The sequence below is a fragment of the Ochlerotatus camptorhynchus genome, unplaced genomic scaffold (assembly GCF_037179485.1).
Source record: "Ochlerotatus camptorhynchus isolate MF236.1 unplaced genomic scaffold, CSIRO-AGI_Acam_v1.1 ptg000432l, whole genome shotgun sequence".
Lineage (NCBI taxonomy): Eukaryota > Metazoa > Arthropoda > Insecta > Diptera > Culicidae > Ochlerotatus > Ochlerotatus camptorhynchus.
In genome coordinates this window covers 2,977,731-2,995,732 of record NW_027040918.1, presented here as the reverse complement: position 1 = coordinate 2,995,732, position 18,002 = coordinate 2,977,731, and the positions used below count along the sequence as shown (strand labels likewise).

The following is an 18,002-nucleotide window of genomic DNA, read 5'->3' as shown; positions in this document are numbered from 1 at the left end:
CAAAGAAATGACTCAAGATTAAATAGATATTTTTAATCGGGTTTCCACAAACCGCATTTCGTAAAAAATGAACACAACGACGTGCGGGACTAGGAGCTCTGTCTCTGATTGTGAAGTGCGGAAACGACGCTCCCAGCTTCCCCGAGATCCATAGATATGTAGATTTCTCATTCGATATCTATAGAGAATCCGACTTCTGCCACCGAGGGAAGCCGGGGAGGAAGGATTGAAAAACAACGATCCTTTTAGCAATCCCATCCCAGCAACGCGCAGCGGAAAATCCATACATATTTTGTTTATATTTTTCATTAGAAAATTAAATGTGCTCCTCGGAGCCGGAGCGATTCGGTTTTGCGGAAAACAGAAGAAGCTGTTACTGATGTGATGCTGGGGCCCCGATCCCGATGGAGAGGAATTGAATTGAAAATTACTTTTCCGACGAAAGCGCTCGACGCGCGATTGTTTTCCATCGGGCGACTTCCGGAAAACGTACCACCGAAAATAACAACATCAACGGCGTCGTGGTTTTTGGATTTGCATATCAATTATAAAATAAATTAGAGAAATCTATACACGACCGTAGAAAAGTTTTCCATTCCGTTCGGAATTATTCATTTTCTGATTCTAAAAGGACAGAATCGATCCAAAGCAGAAGTGCCTGCTTCTTACCGAACAAAATAACACCTTTTATTGCCATGGCAACAGCGAAACGGCCATTTACAACGGTCATTTCGAGCGGATTTAATTGACTTTTAACGATTCACTTATTAAATTACTCTCCGCACACACCGTGATCTGTCAACTGACACTTTTCGCATGGTTGTTGCTGCTGCAAACCTTGAAGTCACGACGATTGGCAAAAGTTTCCTTCGCCATCATCACGGTGATCATTGTGCAAAACATGCGATAATGTGTCTAGTAATAATTTTAATTAGCCATAAGCAAGCCGTGCACATACACACATACGCACACGCTCGATGTGGTACTCGGTTGCCATGTTAACACGTTTCCAAGAAACCGCGCAGCGCGTCTTCTGCGATGATCGTCGCCGTCCATCCCAAAGGCTTCGTGTGAAATCGAGCCCGATCCATCCGTCAGAGTTATGCAACCGTCATTTAAGTTGATGCTCGTTTTTCTGGAAATTGTACCGGAGAGCAATGACATTGAAATAACCGAACTTTTTTTCCCAGATAAGTTCTCTCGAATAATGGTTTCTCAAATGACAAATTTTATCGTCCACCGCGTTCTCGGCACGATTTTTGTCCATTAATATGGCGATTTTTGTTTGTCAGCGTTAATCAACTGACGCCGTAAGAGATCTTTATTAATTTATATCCCATCTCGTTAGCTCGCCGGTGACAAGTTCTACACAAACACACATTCGTGTGCCGGCCCGAGAGCGAAGTGGTTTAAACAAATTTTAATGGCGGTCGTCAGGCGGCTCTTGCGGACTCGAAAGAAAAAAGTTTAATTATTTCTCGAATTGACTTTGATTTACGGGTTTCATTACTAGGAAAATATGGTTTCTGTATCAATCCCCTCGACCATTTTATGGGTACTCACCTCTTCACCCTTCAATAAAAAAAAATACTTACACACTAGTCAACCCAGATGTCGACACCCGGACTAGTCCGTCTTCGGGAAGCGACCAACCTGCTTTCCCTGGAACGCTCCAATTTCCGAGAAGCTGCTGCCAGTCAGTAGGTAGGTACCTCCCGGCTGGCTTAACGATCTCGTCTTCCCGGAACGCCAACCGGGCAACCTCCAAACTCCATTTTGATTCTAGCCGCTGCCACCGTGCCTCTGCTTTTATTACTTTCTCTCAATCTTTGATTCGTCTCGATCCTGGTCAGGTCCGGTTTAACGATCCATCGGCAGTAGAGCGAATGACTTCCCAAGAAAACGGAGAACACACAAAAAAAGGGACGAGCGTCTTCGTTTATCGAGCAGGTTTGATCTCACTCGATCTAAGCAACCCGCGAATCGCGCGGAGAGTGAGTGCCTCATTCGCGCTCAGCGCAACTCAATCACTCACCGCCGCCGCCCCCCCACCAACACTCAGGAACCAATACCACCGCAATCAATCCCCTCATCGTTCTTCTTTTATTAATCATCCCATTCGATTCGATCTCTCTCACACTCCAATTCAAACTTTACGACCCTCCCGTGTGTGCGTGCGTCCGCGCACCAGCACACACCGCCCTTCCGCCGGCTCGCTCTCTTCCTATCTCTCTCGCGCGCGCTGCGACTCGTCCATTCTTCATTCAATACATCGACAGTGTCACAGCCGGAGTGTGTAGAGACGCAACACAACAAACAACAGCAGCAGAAGCGGACAGAAAGGAGGGTTCTGATGTTCCGAAGATAAACACCGCTCCTCAGTAACGATAGTGGTTGCGCCTACTGCGATCACGCTTCTCCCGGTTCGATTCAATAGAGAAGGGTAGCTCCGAGCTACATTTGCCGGCCAGTTAGTGAAGTGTGATGTCTTGGGAGGTTCGCTCCAAGACGAAGTTCAAAGAAGTGACGGAAAGCTGAAAACAAGTGCAATCGTACACGCGGGTCGTGTCGTGTCGGTCGGTCGGTCGGTCGATATCGAGTGTGAGCAGTGAGTGAGCTAACAAGCGAGCGAGTGTTTTGATAAGTGATTCGATGCAAAGAAGACGAAGGTGATCCGTTGGATCTGAAGACGACGACGACGAAGAACAACAACGATCGCACCCAGAGTGAAGTGATATCGCGGCTGGCGAATGATATTTTTTCGCCGAGAAGCTGCTCCAATGCAGGAGGGGGACCACAAGCTTGACATGGAGGTACGGATTCCTGGAAGCGAATGTGACAGACACACGTACCAACCGAACTCCGGCTCGGTTCGGTTCGGCTTGTTTAGGAAAATAATTTATGTTACTTTAAAACTGCACATAAATCAATTACCCTTCCAACGCACCGAGGCAGCAGTGGCAACAACAGAATGTGCTGCTGCAGTTACGCTGAATTATGCTGCACTTGATGCGAATTTGTTTGCCCCCGCTACTCCCCAGCACCTCCTCCGTTAAAAACAAACAAAAAAAAAGCATGCAATTGGATCGAGGAAAAAACTGTATCAAGAAATTCCCAACTTGTATTTATTTATAAACCAAAACAAGAAGCAGAGGAACAAGTCGAAGCAAATGCATATACTCACAACAATAATTCATTTTTCCTTTTGGCAGAGCGAGGCTCTCGGGCCTCTGTCATTACGCATTTTCCTTCACTGGCCTGTTGGTTCGTTGCTCCTTCGCTCATGTCACTTCCAAACCCTGATTTTTCCACCACAGTAACCCCTTTTCTAGGGACGGTTCTGGGTTCTTAAATGAGGCAATTTTTTGCTGCCTTTGCTGCTGCGATGAGTAGATCGGTTTTTGTCATTATTATTGGATTTATATGCATTTCTTTGCTGCCTCGATGTGCTGCACACTGATGTGACTCTTAAAACTGAATTCGGTTCGGTGCAATAATTTATGACATCCGGTTGGAGTGAGTTTTTTTGTTTTGTTTTGTGTTTTGTTTTTTTTTCTGCTACTCTCCGAGTGTACCATACTGGATGTCTTTGAATTCAATTTTTCATTTGAATGCCATTTTTTTTACATTGCACTGAAAAGGGAAAAAGGGTTTTCGGATCATTAGTGGAAATATTTAAATGGCTCCGGGATGAGCATTCGAGAGGGGGGGGTTAGAGTGGTGAATCCTCATGGACGATTTGATCGATGGAAGTGAATCTCCGCGGTGGTGTTATGAGAGGGAAGAGTGAAAAGGCGGGATGTGACGGAAAGACTTGAGTGAAGTTAGTGGAATATTCAGTTGGGGAAAATCTCTTCAGTTGTTGTTGTTGTTGTTGTTGTTGCTGTTGCTGTTGCATACAGTACAGTCTGTTTATTGGTAGACTTGTTTTGACGGAAAGAACTGCAATTCTCGGAGTGTTCTTTGCCAGATTGGTGGGGTTAATTTAAGGGATTTGTAAGGGAGAAGTGATGAAAGAAGGCTGGATTTTCATCTAGTTAGGATGATTTGACTGCATATCAATCCAGAGAAGCCTCGTCCGATTCACCATTTTACGTATCCGTATTCAGAAGCTTGACAGCATTGACACACAACCGGCGATTCGGATCCTCCCCCCCCCCCTCTTTCTCTTTCTCACGAAACAAATACGAGAGCCTGATTCAATTCTTCAATGGAAGAGCAGACTTATGACCTTCACGTCCGAACGGAAGTTTGTACGCGCATCGTATTCATAACTTCAAAAAGCATCCTGGAAACAATGTCTGGAGTGACAAAATCGGATGTTGTGTCCCAAAGGCGGAACGGATGCAGGGGATCAGTGAACTAGGAATATGACAGTTGCAAGCAGAAGTGTCGAGAAAAGTAATCAATTGTTTTACCGTGTAGATTTGATTGAAATACTTTTAAATTACCATTGGTCAATATTCGGAATCGGTGGTCTTATGAATCTATGATTGTTGTTTTGAGTGCTGTTAGATGTATGTTGCCTTAATATGGTTATGATAGCCATATTAGAAGGATTCACAAGGAATTCTAAAAACAATTATGAGGGTTATTAGAAAAAAGTCTGATAATTATTCCAAAAGCATTCTGACAAAAACTCGAAAGGCATCCTGACATGAATTCCAAGTGAGTTTTGATACACTCTAAAAAGTATGCCCGTCCATGTTACGTGAAAAATCACGTAGCCCCTAAAACATTCAGCTTCCATCATTGCTACGTGATTCACGTGGAATCTACGAGATTTCCCTTTAATTGTCAAAAGAAATTCAGATAAAAGTTACGTGATTTTCATGTTCGATGATAATAGGTGAATTGCACGTAAATTCGCATTCAATATGGCGGTGAGCTTTGGTGTCTGTTTGTTGATTAGGTCGTTTTCATTGAAATCGATTAAATCGAGATTTGAAATACGATTTGCAAGTACAAAAATTCAAATAATTATTTGCAGAACAACTGGCCGTTTGGCGCGTTTGTTGTGAGAAGTTTAAGCTCAGTATGCGAAAACCTATTTATTGAAACTTATGACGGCGTTTGGGACCGTGTTTTTCAAAATAATTACCACCTGAAAATACCGTAAAACGATCAATCAAATCACGTAACTTTTACGTGAAAATATGGGACGCTTCTTTCAATGAAGAGGGAATAAATCTACCATAGAATCACGTAGTTCTTACGTGAACAAAGGGATGGACGTAAGCTACCTTTATTTTCACGTACCTCTGACGTGAATTTTTGTTTTGAGTGTGAAAATGAATTCAAATCTAAGAATAAGTCCATTTGGTCACAGAATCTCAAAAGGTCCTTTGAAGAAAAAAAAATGCAATTTGGCTATTCTTGTAACGTATGCTACCCTTGTATTGATTGAAATTCTCTTGCTCGAAGCTCATTTTTTTTATCTGATGAGCTGAGATGAACACAGAACACTTCAAGTACCAAGTTTTTGAGTTGCTAACCTTGGATGTTCAGATGATCTTGACACGTGAAATCTTTTGACGTTGACAAAGATTATCCCATCGTTTAATTGATCTATAAGGTAGGTTAACGTTTTGAATCTTCTTGAAATATTGGCAAAAAGGTATCGGAAATGAGCAGTTCACGCCAACTGACGAATCGCTTTTATTTTTCCCTCACCGAATTCCATGAAACTTCGCCTTTTTGTTTACTAGGGGCAATGAACCAAGTTTGTGTCGGACTTCGACTTGACTCTTGCCTAATTTTCGAAATGGCGTATTCGTTATGTTTCAATAAATCATAGCTCGAAAACGGGTCATCCAATTGAAATGACGTCGGAGACAAAGTTGTAGAAAACTGGATTGGATTTTCGAAGAAAAATACACACTAGAAAATAATGGAATTCATTTTGAACCTGGAAAATCAGGGAATTTAAATCAAATTCAGGGAAATATTTCTTAATCACAGGATGGTTCTTCATTTAAATTTTTTTATTAGAGTTGCGTCTCTTAATAGATGTTTCACCCGGAATTTTAAAAAATTGTACCCCCTGATTTTCAATGTCGATTTTATAGAACAGAGCTACCCTTTAGGCTACCCCTACGGAACAGTATGAGTGAAATTAATATCTATAGAAAGGTCAACATCAACGATAAAAGTGAACAAGGTCTGCTACGTTATGGAATACCTGTATTTTGAAAGATATACTGAACAGCCACTGATCTAGTAGGTATCGAAGATTTTCAATATTGAGAATTAATATTAACTGAACATACCAAACTTGTTTCAGACACTAAACAACTTCTAATTAAAGCACATCTCAGCAACGGATTTCAGTGAAGTTTCTATAGCTAGCGGACTATGGGAGTTTTCCTCGAATATGTATTCAATTAAAGATTTGATTCCTCAACTGTTCGAAATGGTGCCTATTAATGGAAAACGAGCTTTATAATTTACTGTGTAATGAAACCATAAATCAATAATTTTCCAGTAAATAATAGTTCCAAAAATGTGGATTCAATTTATTAAACTTTAAGCAGTAAGCTGCGTTTATTTTTTGACTACCTTTATTTCTATCACTGTGATGTAAATGGCACGGTGGCTTTAGAGCAACCTTTTTTGCTTACTGAGCAGAAGACCATGGGTTAGCACCTAGGCCTCTTTGCATTACTGAGTTGATTGATCCCGAGCCTCTAATGTAGAAAACCGTTATTGGTTTAATTCTGGTGGAACGGAACGGACAAACATTGGTTTCGAAAATATATGGCGACTGTTTTAGGGGATATAACTTAATTTGTATAAATCCTTTCATTCGGACTTGAAAGATCGTCGGTCGTAGCTTATTGTTATGTCAGGGGCACGGTAGCCTAAGAGCGACCGTTTTGGCTTACTGAGCAGAAGACTCTGGGTTAGATCAGGGAAGAAATTGGTGTCGTTGGTTCAATTCGTGAGGTATTGTACAACGAAAGGAGTACAGAACAGACTGTACTCAATTTCTTGCGGGCGGTTGACTTATACGACTTGATATAAGCTTATGTAGGTTAAAGTGGCATTAGAAAGAAAATGACTTTTAGTCACCTCACTTCTATTTGACAAGAGGGTAGTCTTTAAAGTCCTTAAGACAATGGTAAGCGACATTGGGGAGATATTTGAAGCTCGGAAAGGTGATCCCTTATGCCGTCTCTAATGAACTAAATTCTCCTCTACCAGAGGAACAGTTTAAAAAGACGTTCATAAATTTAATCACAGCTGGGTTAGAACCCAACCTCCTTTACATTACTAAGTTGATAGGGTCACGTCGTTTGCTTAAACTATGCTCTAAAAATTCGCATCATTTTCCAATGTGAATCCAGATCTAATCCAGCCTTCGTACTAACGAAACCGTCCTTCCCGTGACAACCGTGAAGATGCAGAGGTAAACTCGTTCTCTAGAAGCAACGGGTGTCGAACTTACAATCCTTTCCCTCCCAGAAGACCATAAGGACGTGGCCGGCGTCGTTGCTACTGAATTGTATGGTCGTCAATGCACATGCTCATGTCCATTTTGTGACGTTGACAATCGTTAGTGAGATAGAACTCGGTTGAACGGCGTAAAAATATGCCATATGCTTGATGCGGGTCATCATTTCAACTAAATAGCTTCACGCCACCAGACATCAACAATCGTCGTTGGCTATGTAATGTAATGTTATGCAAGCGGCTCGGTTGTCTAGTCCAACCGTTTTTGCTTACTGAGCACTGGGTTTTATCCCAGGTCCCTTTACATTACTGAATTTATTGGGTCGAATCATTTGACTTTCAGCCATTCCAAAGATAGCAAGTCTTATTCGCGTCAATTTCGGAAATCAATACATTATACCAAAACTACGATTGCATCACTTATCAAGGTGAATCCTGATCCGACGAACCCGACCTACTAACAAAATATCTCTTCTGTGACCTTTGAGGGGACGCAGAGGTCAACACCGTCCCCAAAACAACAAATGTCATTCTAATATTCCTTTCCTACTGCCACCTAATTGCAAGGGCGTAACCCGCACCTATATTGATTTTTAAAATTAGGAATCACTGAACCTTGAACAACGAGAATGGAAGGTCACTCCCAACCCTATTCAGCTGATTCGTCAATCACGGTGTAGCAACCATTTGATATGTGAAGTCAGTCTAAGCTAAGCTACTAGCTTCAACACACTAGCACAGATATGTAAACACCCAAACTCAGCGTTCCAATGAGTTATTGGAAGGATCACAATTTGATTTCTCTAGCCGTACATAGGACAGGTAAAACTGGAGGAAAAGGAATTTTTTGGGGTTTCTCGGTTATATTTCCAATTCCGAGGATAGAAAGTTTTGCATTTGACAACCTCAGCATACTTTTAAAGCTGTGGTTGTTAAACAATTTGACACAGAATACTATTTTTTCTCCGAAACAGCTATTTTCAGAGATATTCTAGAAATTGGCAAACGTTATTTTAGAGAAGAAGACACAGAGATAACTCATGGAGAATTCAAAAGTCTTTACAACATCTCAGGAATATTTGGAGAACTTTTGGTTGAACTTAAATCAGGGGTTTTCAAATCGAGCTTCGTGCTGTTTTTATGAAACTGATCTGCCCTGTCGTCATCAGGGTTGCCAGATATTTTTGTCAAAATATCAGTGATCTTAAGAACAAAAATCAGAACTAATCAGGATGATGTTTGGGGCCTAACTCTAAATTATGTTGATCTTAGTTAATATTTTCCGAAGCTCTAGATTTTTTGACGTAGTATTACTTCTTTCGCCAACATATTAGGGGTGCAATTTCAAAAAACCAAAATCAACCGCGTTACGAAAAGTGGTTAGGTTTTCACCACTTATAACTCTGTCAATAGCGGATGGATTTTAATTCTAAACAAACCAATCGATTGCAAATTTATCTACGAAGCTAAACACTGTATCCGTTTTCAATAGGTCACTATTGAAAATTACACAAATGTCCAACTGTTGCAATGATGATCAAAAATTATCTCCGATTGCCTGCGAAAAGCGCTTTCCCTAACACAGATTTCAAAATCGAATTCCATCCGGTCTCAATCTGGTAATTCAATAACCACCATCATCAGCAGCGGTTTCGGCGCGTGGCGAAGTACATTTTTCTCCAGTACACGGAGGAAGAAGCCGCACCACAACTGATCGGATTCAGTTGCTCGTATTGAGCCGCTGTGGGCCATCTATGCCAAGCGCGTCACCCTCGTTCCAAACAACATACAACTTGCCTGAACACCCTAATAGCTCAGCATTACTAAACCATCACGACAAAATGATCCTTTTTCAGGACCACCATCAATTATTGTTGTTTAAGAGTTATTTTTCATTGAACGTTCGCTCGCCTAGCTGCCAGCCACATCATCCCCAAAATGTACCCAGTAGTACATATGATAATGTACCCAGTAGTACATAAAAATTCACGCAATGATCGAATACAACATGACCTTGTTAATTAACCAGAAACACTTCAAATTAAGATAAGTTTTTCGATGCTAGAAAAAAGTAAACCAATATGCAATCAATGTTCGCTTCTATATTATCTTTTGAATAAAACAAAAATTCAATGCGTTTTGTGCACGAAAATGCGCAATTTTGTCATCAGAAAACGAGGCGTTTCCGTGATGGAAAAAAGTGGTTTCCCTAACACAGTCGCCGAATATTGATACCTAGCACGTAATCCTACGTCAAATCTACGGTCGTGTCTTGGAAACAACCACTTACTTTTTTTAAATGTTTGACAAGTTCAAACTTTTTTTCAAGTCACAGATGACATTTCCTAGATGTAGAATCTTAATTTTTGCTAGGTCTTATTGTTGTACGATTCATCTATTTTTCTAAGCTGCATGTCCGAGTATCAGGATTTAGAATACTTTAATAAATCATCGACTATTTTTTCTAAAATCCAGAATCTTAAGAATTTGGCAACTTTTTTCTAAGATCTTGCCTTTTTTTTCTCTGGATTTGAAACTAAAGTCTATTTTAGAAAACTTTAAAATCATTAAAAAGTTACTTTTTCATCGAAAGAATTTCCTCACTAAAGTCCATTTTTTACGACCAATGTTCAGAGTAAATAATTTAACTTTAAAAACCCACATCAAATCACAGCTTGATTTGATTTCTAATGTGTGTAAGAGAGCTGCGAATAGGAAAAGTTAACTGTCCGATTTATGTCGATGGAATTACTAATATTTTGATTTTTTGATCTCGAAATTGTCCTCTCACAAATTTTCAGAGGTTTCGAAAAAAAGTTCTAGACCCAATATTCTGGCTATTTTACTTCGAGATCTTGTAGTTTTCCAAGCCTGAAATGAAAAAAATAGTCCAGGAAATTTTCAAGCTCCCGACATTTTTTCAAAGACCAGACATTTGAATAATCTTTGACACCCGGTAGCCTAATTATTTGTCCAAACATCGAGAAAATAAATCATGTCACAGAATCTTGAACTCCTTTTACGGAATCAAAAATTTTCCCCATAAGGTCTTAGAAAAAATATGTCCATGATAATACAATGCTTTCTATAATTCAGAAGCATTTAAATTGTTCAAGGACTGTGAACTTACATTATTCCAGGCTGCACCATTTTCTCAATTGGTTTGCGGCAAACCAATTGCCTAAGAGATCTCGAATTCGTAAGTCCCAGCAATAAACCAAAATGGTCCAAAACCCTCAAAAATTTCCCTAAAACCCTAATTTTTCACGATCAAGACACATCCAAATTTTTATTTATGTCCGTAATCTTTCCATCTGGGAACATTTTCCTTGTTCCTTATTAATGAGATTTTTCTTAGACTGCTCTGAAAAAGTTGTCTAGGTCCTTATGAACTTATGAAACTTTGGCTATGTTTGACGTATTACAGAAGAAGCTATTCTTGGGAGGAATGGAGCAAAGTCGACCAGTCTGTTATAGCGAATACCAAGAAGAGAACGATATTTTTATTAAAATACTCATGGCAATATTAGATCTACCTTAAAGTCTAGACTGGGGTCGCTTCATCTAGATATTAAATCATTAAAATTGTCTGTCCTAAAATTGTCAAATTTAGTCTAAATCCGTCAATTTGAATACGTTATCTGTGCCTCAATTTTACGATCTAATCATCAATTCCCGATATGTATCTAATATCAACTTAGTAAAAATCAAGGTAGACGACAGAGTGCAAAGTAGGGAAAAGCCAAGGGGTAGGTCACTCCGCACACCAATCTTGGGTCATCGTTTTTTGTCAGTGTGCCGATTGGGCAGGTCATAGATCAAGCTGCGATTGTTCGTAAAATACCCATCCCAGCAACCCGGTATTTCTGACACCTTGAATGTTTTGGTTTGAAATCGCACGGATAAATGTCCCGGGGATAAATCGGATAGAGCATTACGCGGGTGTGTGAAATTTTGTGTTCATAGGATAATAAAAGTCCTGTGTTTTTGGGGTTTTATAATGCCCTCAAAGGCAGACCAGAATCCTAGCCTTTTGTGAAGAGAAAAGCAACGGTCTATCAGCGGCCAGAAAGAGTTGGAACCGGTGAGGAACATTGTTGTAAACCGACTATAGAGGATGATGCATATGACTTCTGTAGTTTGTTTTGTGTGAGTTGCAGCATTATTTGAATTAATGGTACAAATTGGGTCTGATTAACTGCCTCTTTCTCTTGAGCCCACTCTAGAACCTACATTTCTTGTTTAGATCTATAAGTGAACCGAGAAGTGAACTGTTGGTCTGAGTTCCTCTGGTATATTCAATTAGAGGATGTGCCTGAATATTAGTGAATATACAGTCAAACAGCACGTAATGTTGTGAACAACATTTCTTCAGAGTTAAATTTTTCAGATTCAGGAACATTGATTTTTTTTTTTTCGAGAGCACAGACTTCAAAAATGATTAACCGGAACCGGTTTAAGCAAAAACTGTGAATTCAACTTTGAAAAATTATTGAAAATCCAGACCAAAATTAACCCTCTCTACTTCTAGACGAAATTACACGATTCCAGCAAAAAACTGCTCCCATCTCAGTTGATTCATCCCGTTAACGTAGTCCATCACTTTCAATTTATCATTCGGAATAATATTATTCCACCCCCAAGTCCGCCACCGACCTTCAGAAAACCAGAAATAGTTTTTCAACCTTCCGAACAGCAAATGAGACAACCGACGACCACTCCATCTGGCCCCGGTTCTGCATCAAAAAGCTAAATGTGGTTTGATTTTCCCGTCTTCTCTGCTTCGGTCAAGAATCGTCGCCCAGTCAATGAGATGATAGTACCGTTGTCCATCTCGGGACGGTTCCCTCCCCCCCTCACATCTCCACTTTTACTGACCGACTGCTGATTTATAATATTTAATAATAGTAAAATAAATATCAAAAATGCACAAAGCGACACACTCACACTTAAAGTCCACAGGATTGCTCTTTTAGTTTCTAGACTCCTTTCCAAAAGGATATCTCAACGGCTGGAATGGGCAATCGAGGAAAAATGTCACCCCTTCTGATGTCGATTCGATGTTCCAACGACGTCGTCGTTGTCATCTTCATCTCCGGAAAAAGTGACTAGTTGTGTCTGACCGTTTTCCGAGGGGGGGGGGGGGGAGGGGTGAGATGTTGAAGAGGGCGTTCATAATCAAAGTTGATTTTTGGAATACAAATTTTTCGGAATTTTGATTAAAAATATCTAGCTGCTAAAGCAGGGGCGATTCCAGGTTCCGGATCCCGATGGGTGATAGTTGTGAGTGTATGTCTGGAAAAATGCTCGCTCGATAGTGAAGGATGGGCGCCGAAATTTTATGAATACAAAATGAATATCCTTTCCGCTTGTCTGTGGAGGGGTGGGTGGAAGGGGGGAGGGGAGAGGTGTAAAAATATCTTCGAGCCAAGTTTGAAAACGAATAAAATTATCCCAGCTGCCGCTGCTGCGTTTCATCGCCGGGACAACACAATGTGAGGTAATTAATGCAATTACGGGTTGGAAAGTTCTTCTACCTTGGCGCGACTGTACAGGAACAAGCACCGGGACAAGTGTGAGACTGAATTTGATTTTAATAAATTTTTGCTGCCACTTTTTTCACCTTTTTCAAGAGTGCCGTGGCTTTTCCAGGTGACGTTTTCCGGACGTCAAGTGACTACTCGAGCATAAATATGAATTTTGATGGAGAAGCGGGTGTCTTCTTCGGAGGCACTTCACATGTTAAGGTAATTGCCATCTAATCTGCAACAAACTTTCAATCAACCTCGGAATGGAATCGAACTCGCCTAAGCTATTCATTAAACATTCATAAAATTTCATCGTTCCAATTCCATGCCTTCAACACCTCGTCACGGTCGTCGTCGTCGACTCTTTGACTCGCAGACCCTTGAGATTAGGCAGGCAGCCCTTTTCATCAGCCATTCAATCGAATTCAATAAATTAATTCAAGAGTATGTGATGTATCTGTTATAATTTATTAATAGAATTATTAAGTGACTCGAACTCTCGAACGCCAGCAGGCTCTTGTTGCCAGCATAGCGCTCTGACTCTGCCCCCTCTTCACTGTTCGGTTCCGAGATAAGATTGGGAATGTGTGTAATTTCTCACTCAATGCGGCTCCCCTTTCCCCCATCTCGTACCATGCATTGAATTTATTGAAAGCCAGGAAATACTTCCGCCCGGTCGAGTCTGCCTTAAGTTTTCGGGATCGACATGCAGAGCAGAGAGCAGTCTTCCGAAAATCGAACCAAATCCGACTGAAAGACGACGTCGTCATCGTCGTCGTCTCCCAGCGCTTTCTTGGGGTTTTTGACTTAGTTGGGAATAGTCAAAGATAACACACAATAAAATTGAATATTAATTGAATGATAAATAATATTCCAATTGCTGCAGTAGCGTTTGCCCGGAATTTGAATTTCAATACCGTTAGTGGAGGATAGTGTGTGAGAGAGAGAGAGTGATGAGGAGGCGGATCGGGAGGGAAACTGACTCGACTCAGTGTGTTTGAATTGAAATGAATTACTAAACCAATTTTATGAAATATATGCAACTGTGGATGCCTTTCTGTGTGTTTCGCAAAAGACGAACTCCGACTGGTTATGGGGTGGTAGGTGGCAGTGTGTGTCTGTATCAAGAGAAGATGAGCGATTCCCATTCATACAGCGCTCAGCGCCGAGCTGCCTATGGAATTGAATACTAAATTGATCGTTTCCTTATTTCGATAACTTGTTATATATTATTACACATATAAATTATGAGTAACAGCAGTGCCACACAGTTAGCAGAAGCTCGCTCCGTTTCATAGAGTCGTCTACTGTATCGCTACGAGCGGGGGAGTGGGGGGGTCCTCGTCGCATCACCATCATCATCGTCGTCGTCGTTGTGATCTCGATGGTGATGTACAGTAACAGCAGGCAGTGCTGCTGCACACGTTTGAGGAGATTATCATTCAGCTTGAATTGGTTCAGTACACATACGCTCACACACTTGGTGGTGGGAAAATGCATTTATGTAAATTCAATGCTCCCTCCCCCTTTCGGGAAGGGAGAGCAATGCTGATGGCATTGTTTGATGGCTTGCGTGGTACAAGACTTGCTACTGGAGTTCGAGGAAATGTTCAATCGAATGCAATCCGAACGGGGGATTAGTGGTTGGTTTTTCACTAAACGCGGTCAGCGAGCAACAGTTGATTGCTTCTCTAACACAGAGATCAAATTTTATTTGTTTATTTATTGCAGTCAATCAGGTGTAGAGCTTGTTAAGCCCACTTGGGGAGAGTTGGCTTGAATTATATTTTTTCTATAATACAGCCAACTCGTCCTAACGCGATATTGAAGATATTGTCGAAAACATGGAATATCTGAAATTTGATGGCCAATTAACCAATTGCAAATCAAAAATTGAAAATTGTTCAATCGAAACTTAGGTTAATCTCCAGTGACTCTAATGCAATATTTGAACTATCGAGTTGAAACGTGTTTTAAGTTGTTGGACGAGATATAACATCAATTGTTAAACATTGTTCTTTATCACGAAATCCGCTGAAACCACTTGACAGTTCTTAACCAGTTTTCATAATATATTTATTAGTGTTCTGCTCATTAGAAGAATTATCACGGAATTATCCTTAAATTTGATAGCAAATTCTCTTGGAAACATACTCGGAATTCTCTTTGGAATGCTCTTGAAACTCTCCTGCTCCTTGGAATCCTTTGCAACTTTTTTGACAATCAGATTCCTTCGATATTCTTATCAAAATTTTCTTAGAACTCGAAACTCTCATAAGAAATCCCTCTACGGAATTTTCTTTGAACTTCCCTTAAGAAATTCTCCTCCAGTTTGTTTTTAGAATGTTGAGGATATTCTTTTTTTTCGGAATTTCCATGAATTTTTTTTCCGAACCTTCATCGGTATTGCTTCGTAATTATCATCAGAACTCACTATTAATTATAAATATAATTCTTTTTGAACTCTCGTAGGAATTCTCATGGAATTCTACTTAAAATTCTCCAGGCAGAACTTCCTTTCTTTTCCACAGAAATCTCTTGGAATGCATCTCAGAATTACTTAGGACTTTACTGCCGCTCATGACAAATCCGTCCCATAGCGCAAATCAGCAAGACTAGAAAACTTTTCCAGAACAAAATTTTTGAGTTTATCTAGTGCTAGCTGAGTGTGCTCGGGATTCAATATTAGCTTGAGTTTATGCGCCAATTAAAATAAGCTTGTTATATTGTACGTAGCCTCCCCCTCTCATCTAAGGGGCTACCCCCTAAAGGGTGATACGGTCAAAATTTGGTGAATATCAACTTGACGTATTTCTTTCAATTTTGCATTTAAAAAACCTGAACACCCCTCATTTTGAAGGTGTGTGTGTGTAGAATGTTGCTCCTATTTTGATTTTGGAATTCACTCTTCAGTTGTCAAAATGCCGTCCAAGCAAGAAGAGCAGCGTATCAAAATTTTGCTCGCGCATCGCGAAAATCCGAGCTACTCGCACGCAAAGTTGGCAAAATCGCTAAAAGTTGCTAAATCAACCGTTACAAATGTAATTAAAGTGTTTGGGGAACGTTTGTCGACAGCCAGGAAGTCTGGATCGGGGGGAAATCGAAAACCGGAAGCCGCTGAGACGACAAAGAGAGTTGCCGGTAGTTTCAAGCGAAACCCTAACCTCTCTCTCCGAGATGCCTTAAATAAGCTGGGTGTATCGTCTACAACCGTGCATCGAGCCAAAAAACGAGCCGTACTATCGACTTACAAGAAGGTAGTGACTCCAAATCGCGATGATAAACAAAATACGACGGCCAAAGCGCGATCCCGGAGGCTGTACACGACGATGCTGACGAAGTTTGACTGCGTGGTAATGGACGACGAAACCTACGTCAAAGCCGACTACAAGCAGCTTCCGGGACAGGAGTTTTATACGGCAAAAGGAAGGGGAAAGGTAGCAGATGTTTTCAAGCACATGAAACTGTCAAAGTTCGCAAAGAAATATCTGGTTTGGCAAGCCATCTGTACCTGTGGCTTGAAAAGCAGCATTTTCATAGCTTCCGGGACTGTCAACCAAGAAATTTACGTGAAAGAGTGTTTGAATAAACGTCTGCTGCCATTCCTGAAGAAACACGGTTGTTCCGTACTGTTTTGGCCGGATTTGGCATCTTGCCATTACGGAAAAAAGGCCATGGAGTGGTACGCCGCCAACAACGTGCAGGTGGTTCCCAAGGACAAGAACCCTCCCAACACGCCAGAGCTCCGCCCAATTGAGAAATACTGGGCTATTGTCAAGCGGAACCTAAAGAAGACCCAAAAAACTGCTAAGGGCGAGCAGCAGTTCAAGGCAAACTGGCTTTCTGCGGCGAAGAAGGGGGACAAGGTGGCTGTACAAAATCTGATGGCAGGGGTCAAGCGTAAGGCCCGGCAATTCGGATTTGGAAAAGCGGAAGCCTAACTGAATATTTTTCCTGAATTTTATACTAATTGAACTTGAAAAAGAAATTTAATTTGATTTTTTAAATAAACGATTTCACCGATTTACACGCGTTTTCCCTTGACCAAATTTTGACCGTATCACCCTTTATGACCTCCACATGCCAAATTTCGTTCCATTTGCTTGATTAGTTCTCGAGTTGTGCAGAAATTTTTGTTTCATTTGTATGGGAGCCCCCAGCCCTTACCGAGGGGGGAGGGATCTCGAGTCATCATAAGAATCTTTCCCTGACCAAAAAACCCTTGCATACAAATTTTCACGCCAATCGGTTCAGACAGACAGAAATTCATTTTTATGAGTGTACCCCATTAGGCATAAATACGTTAGGCATACGGACGTTAGACATACGGACGTTAGGCATACGGACGTTAGGCATAATGGACGTTATACATAAAGTCATTAGGCATAATGGACGTTAGGCATAATGGATGTTAGGCATACAATATCTTACTGCTATGCAACTCTAGAAACCTGTTTCGAGCATGGTAAATAATGCTTAAATCAGGCGAAGCGTTGAATAAAAAATGATACAAGTTAAACAAACATAGTTTATTTAATAAGCACAGTTTGGAATCCATTATTTATCGTATCATAAGTGACGTAGCTACATATTTACTTAGATCAAAGATTAGTAGCGATAGCGGTTAAGTAATCTGGCAATGAAAACTCAGCATAGTTTTGAACAATATCTTGAAATCAATCGTATCTTGGAATAAAAAAATCACACATTTGTTGTAATATATTCTTACACACATATTGCAATTGCCAAAGAAGAAAAGGTTTTTCTCAAAGAACTGCTCATGAAATAAAAATTGGTGAATTGTGTGATTTTTCATTCAATAACAAAAAAACAGCTAAGGTTGAATAAAATGTGATGCTAAAAAACAGCACATGAATTGAAGAATGGTGAATTCTGTGGTTTTTCCTTCAATAACAAAAAAAAACATACCTGCTGCTTCCAGGATTTCCTGCCATACTTTTCGATACAACGATTCTGTTTTTGTTGTCATCAGAATGAAAACTAGCGGAACCGTAACGAGTT

The 18,002-nt window shown here is 40.5% G+C and overlaps 1 protein-coding gene across 5 annotated transcripts in view; it reads left to right on the top strand.

The window, feature by feature from the left end:
• Positions 1-18,002, top strand: part of cut (homeobox protein, cut) — a 435,692-nt gene that overhangs the window by 351,205 nt on the left and 66,485 nt on the right. Inside the window, exon 1 of one of the 5 annotated variants that reach the window (XM_065234148.1) lies at positions 2,395-2,813. The exons of the other annotated variants lie outside the window; for them this stretch is intronic. Coding sequence (XP_065090220.1) covers positions 2,751-2,813 — 63 coding nt within the window. The 5' untranslated portion in view covers positions 2,395-2,750. Of the gene's footprint in view, positions 1-2,394; positions 2,814-18,002 lie in introns of those variants that run through there. 5 annotated transcript variants of the gene reach the window in all.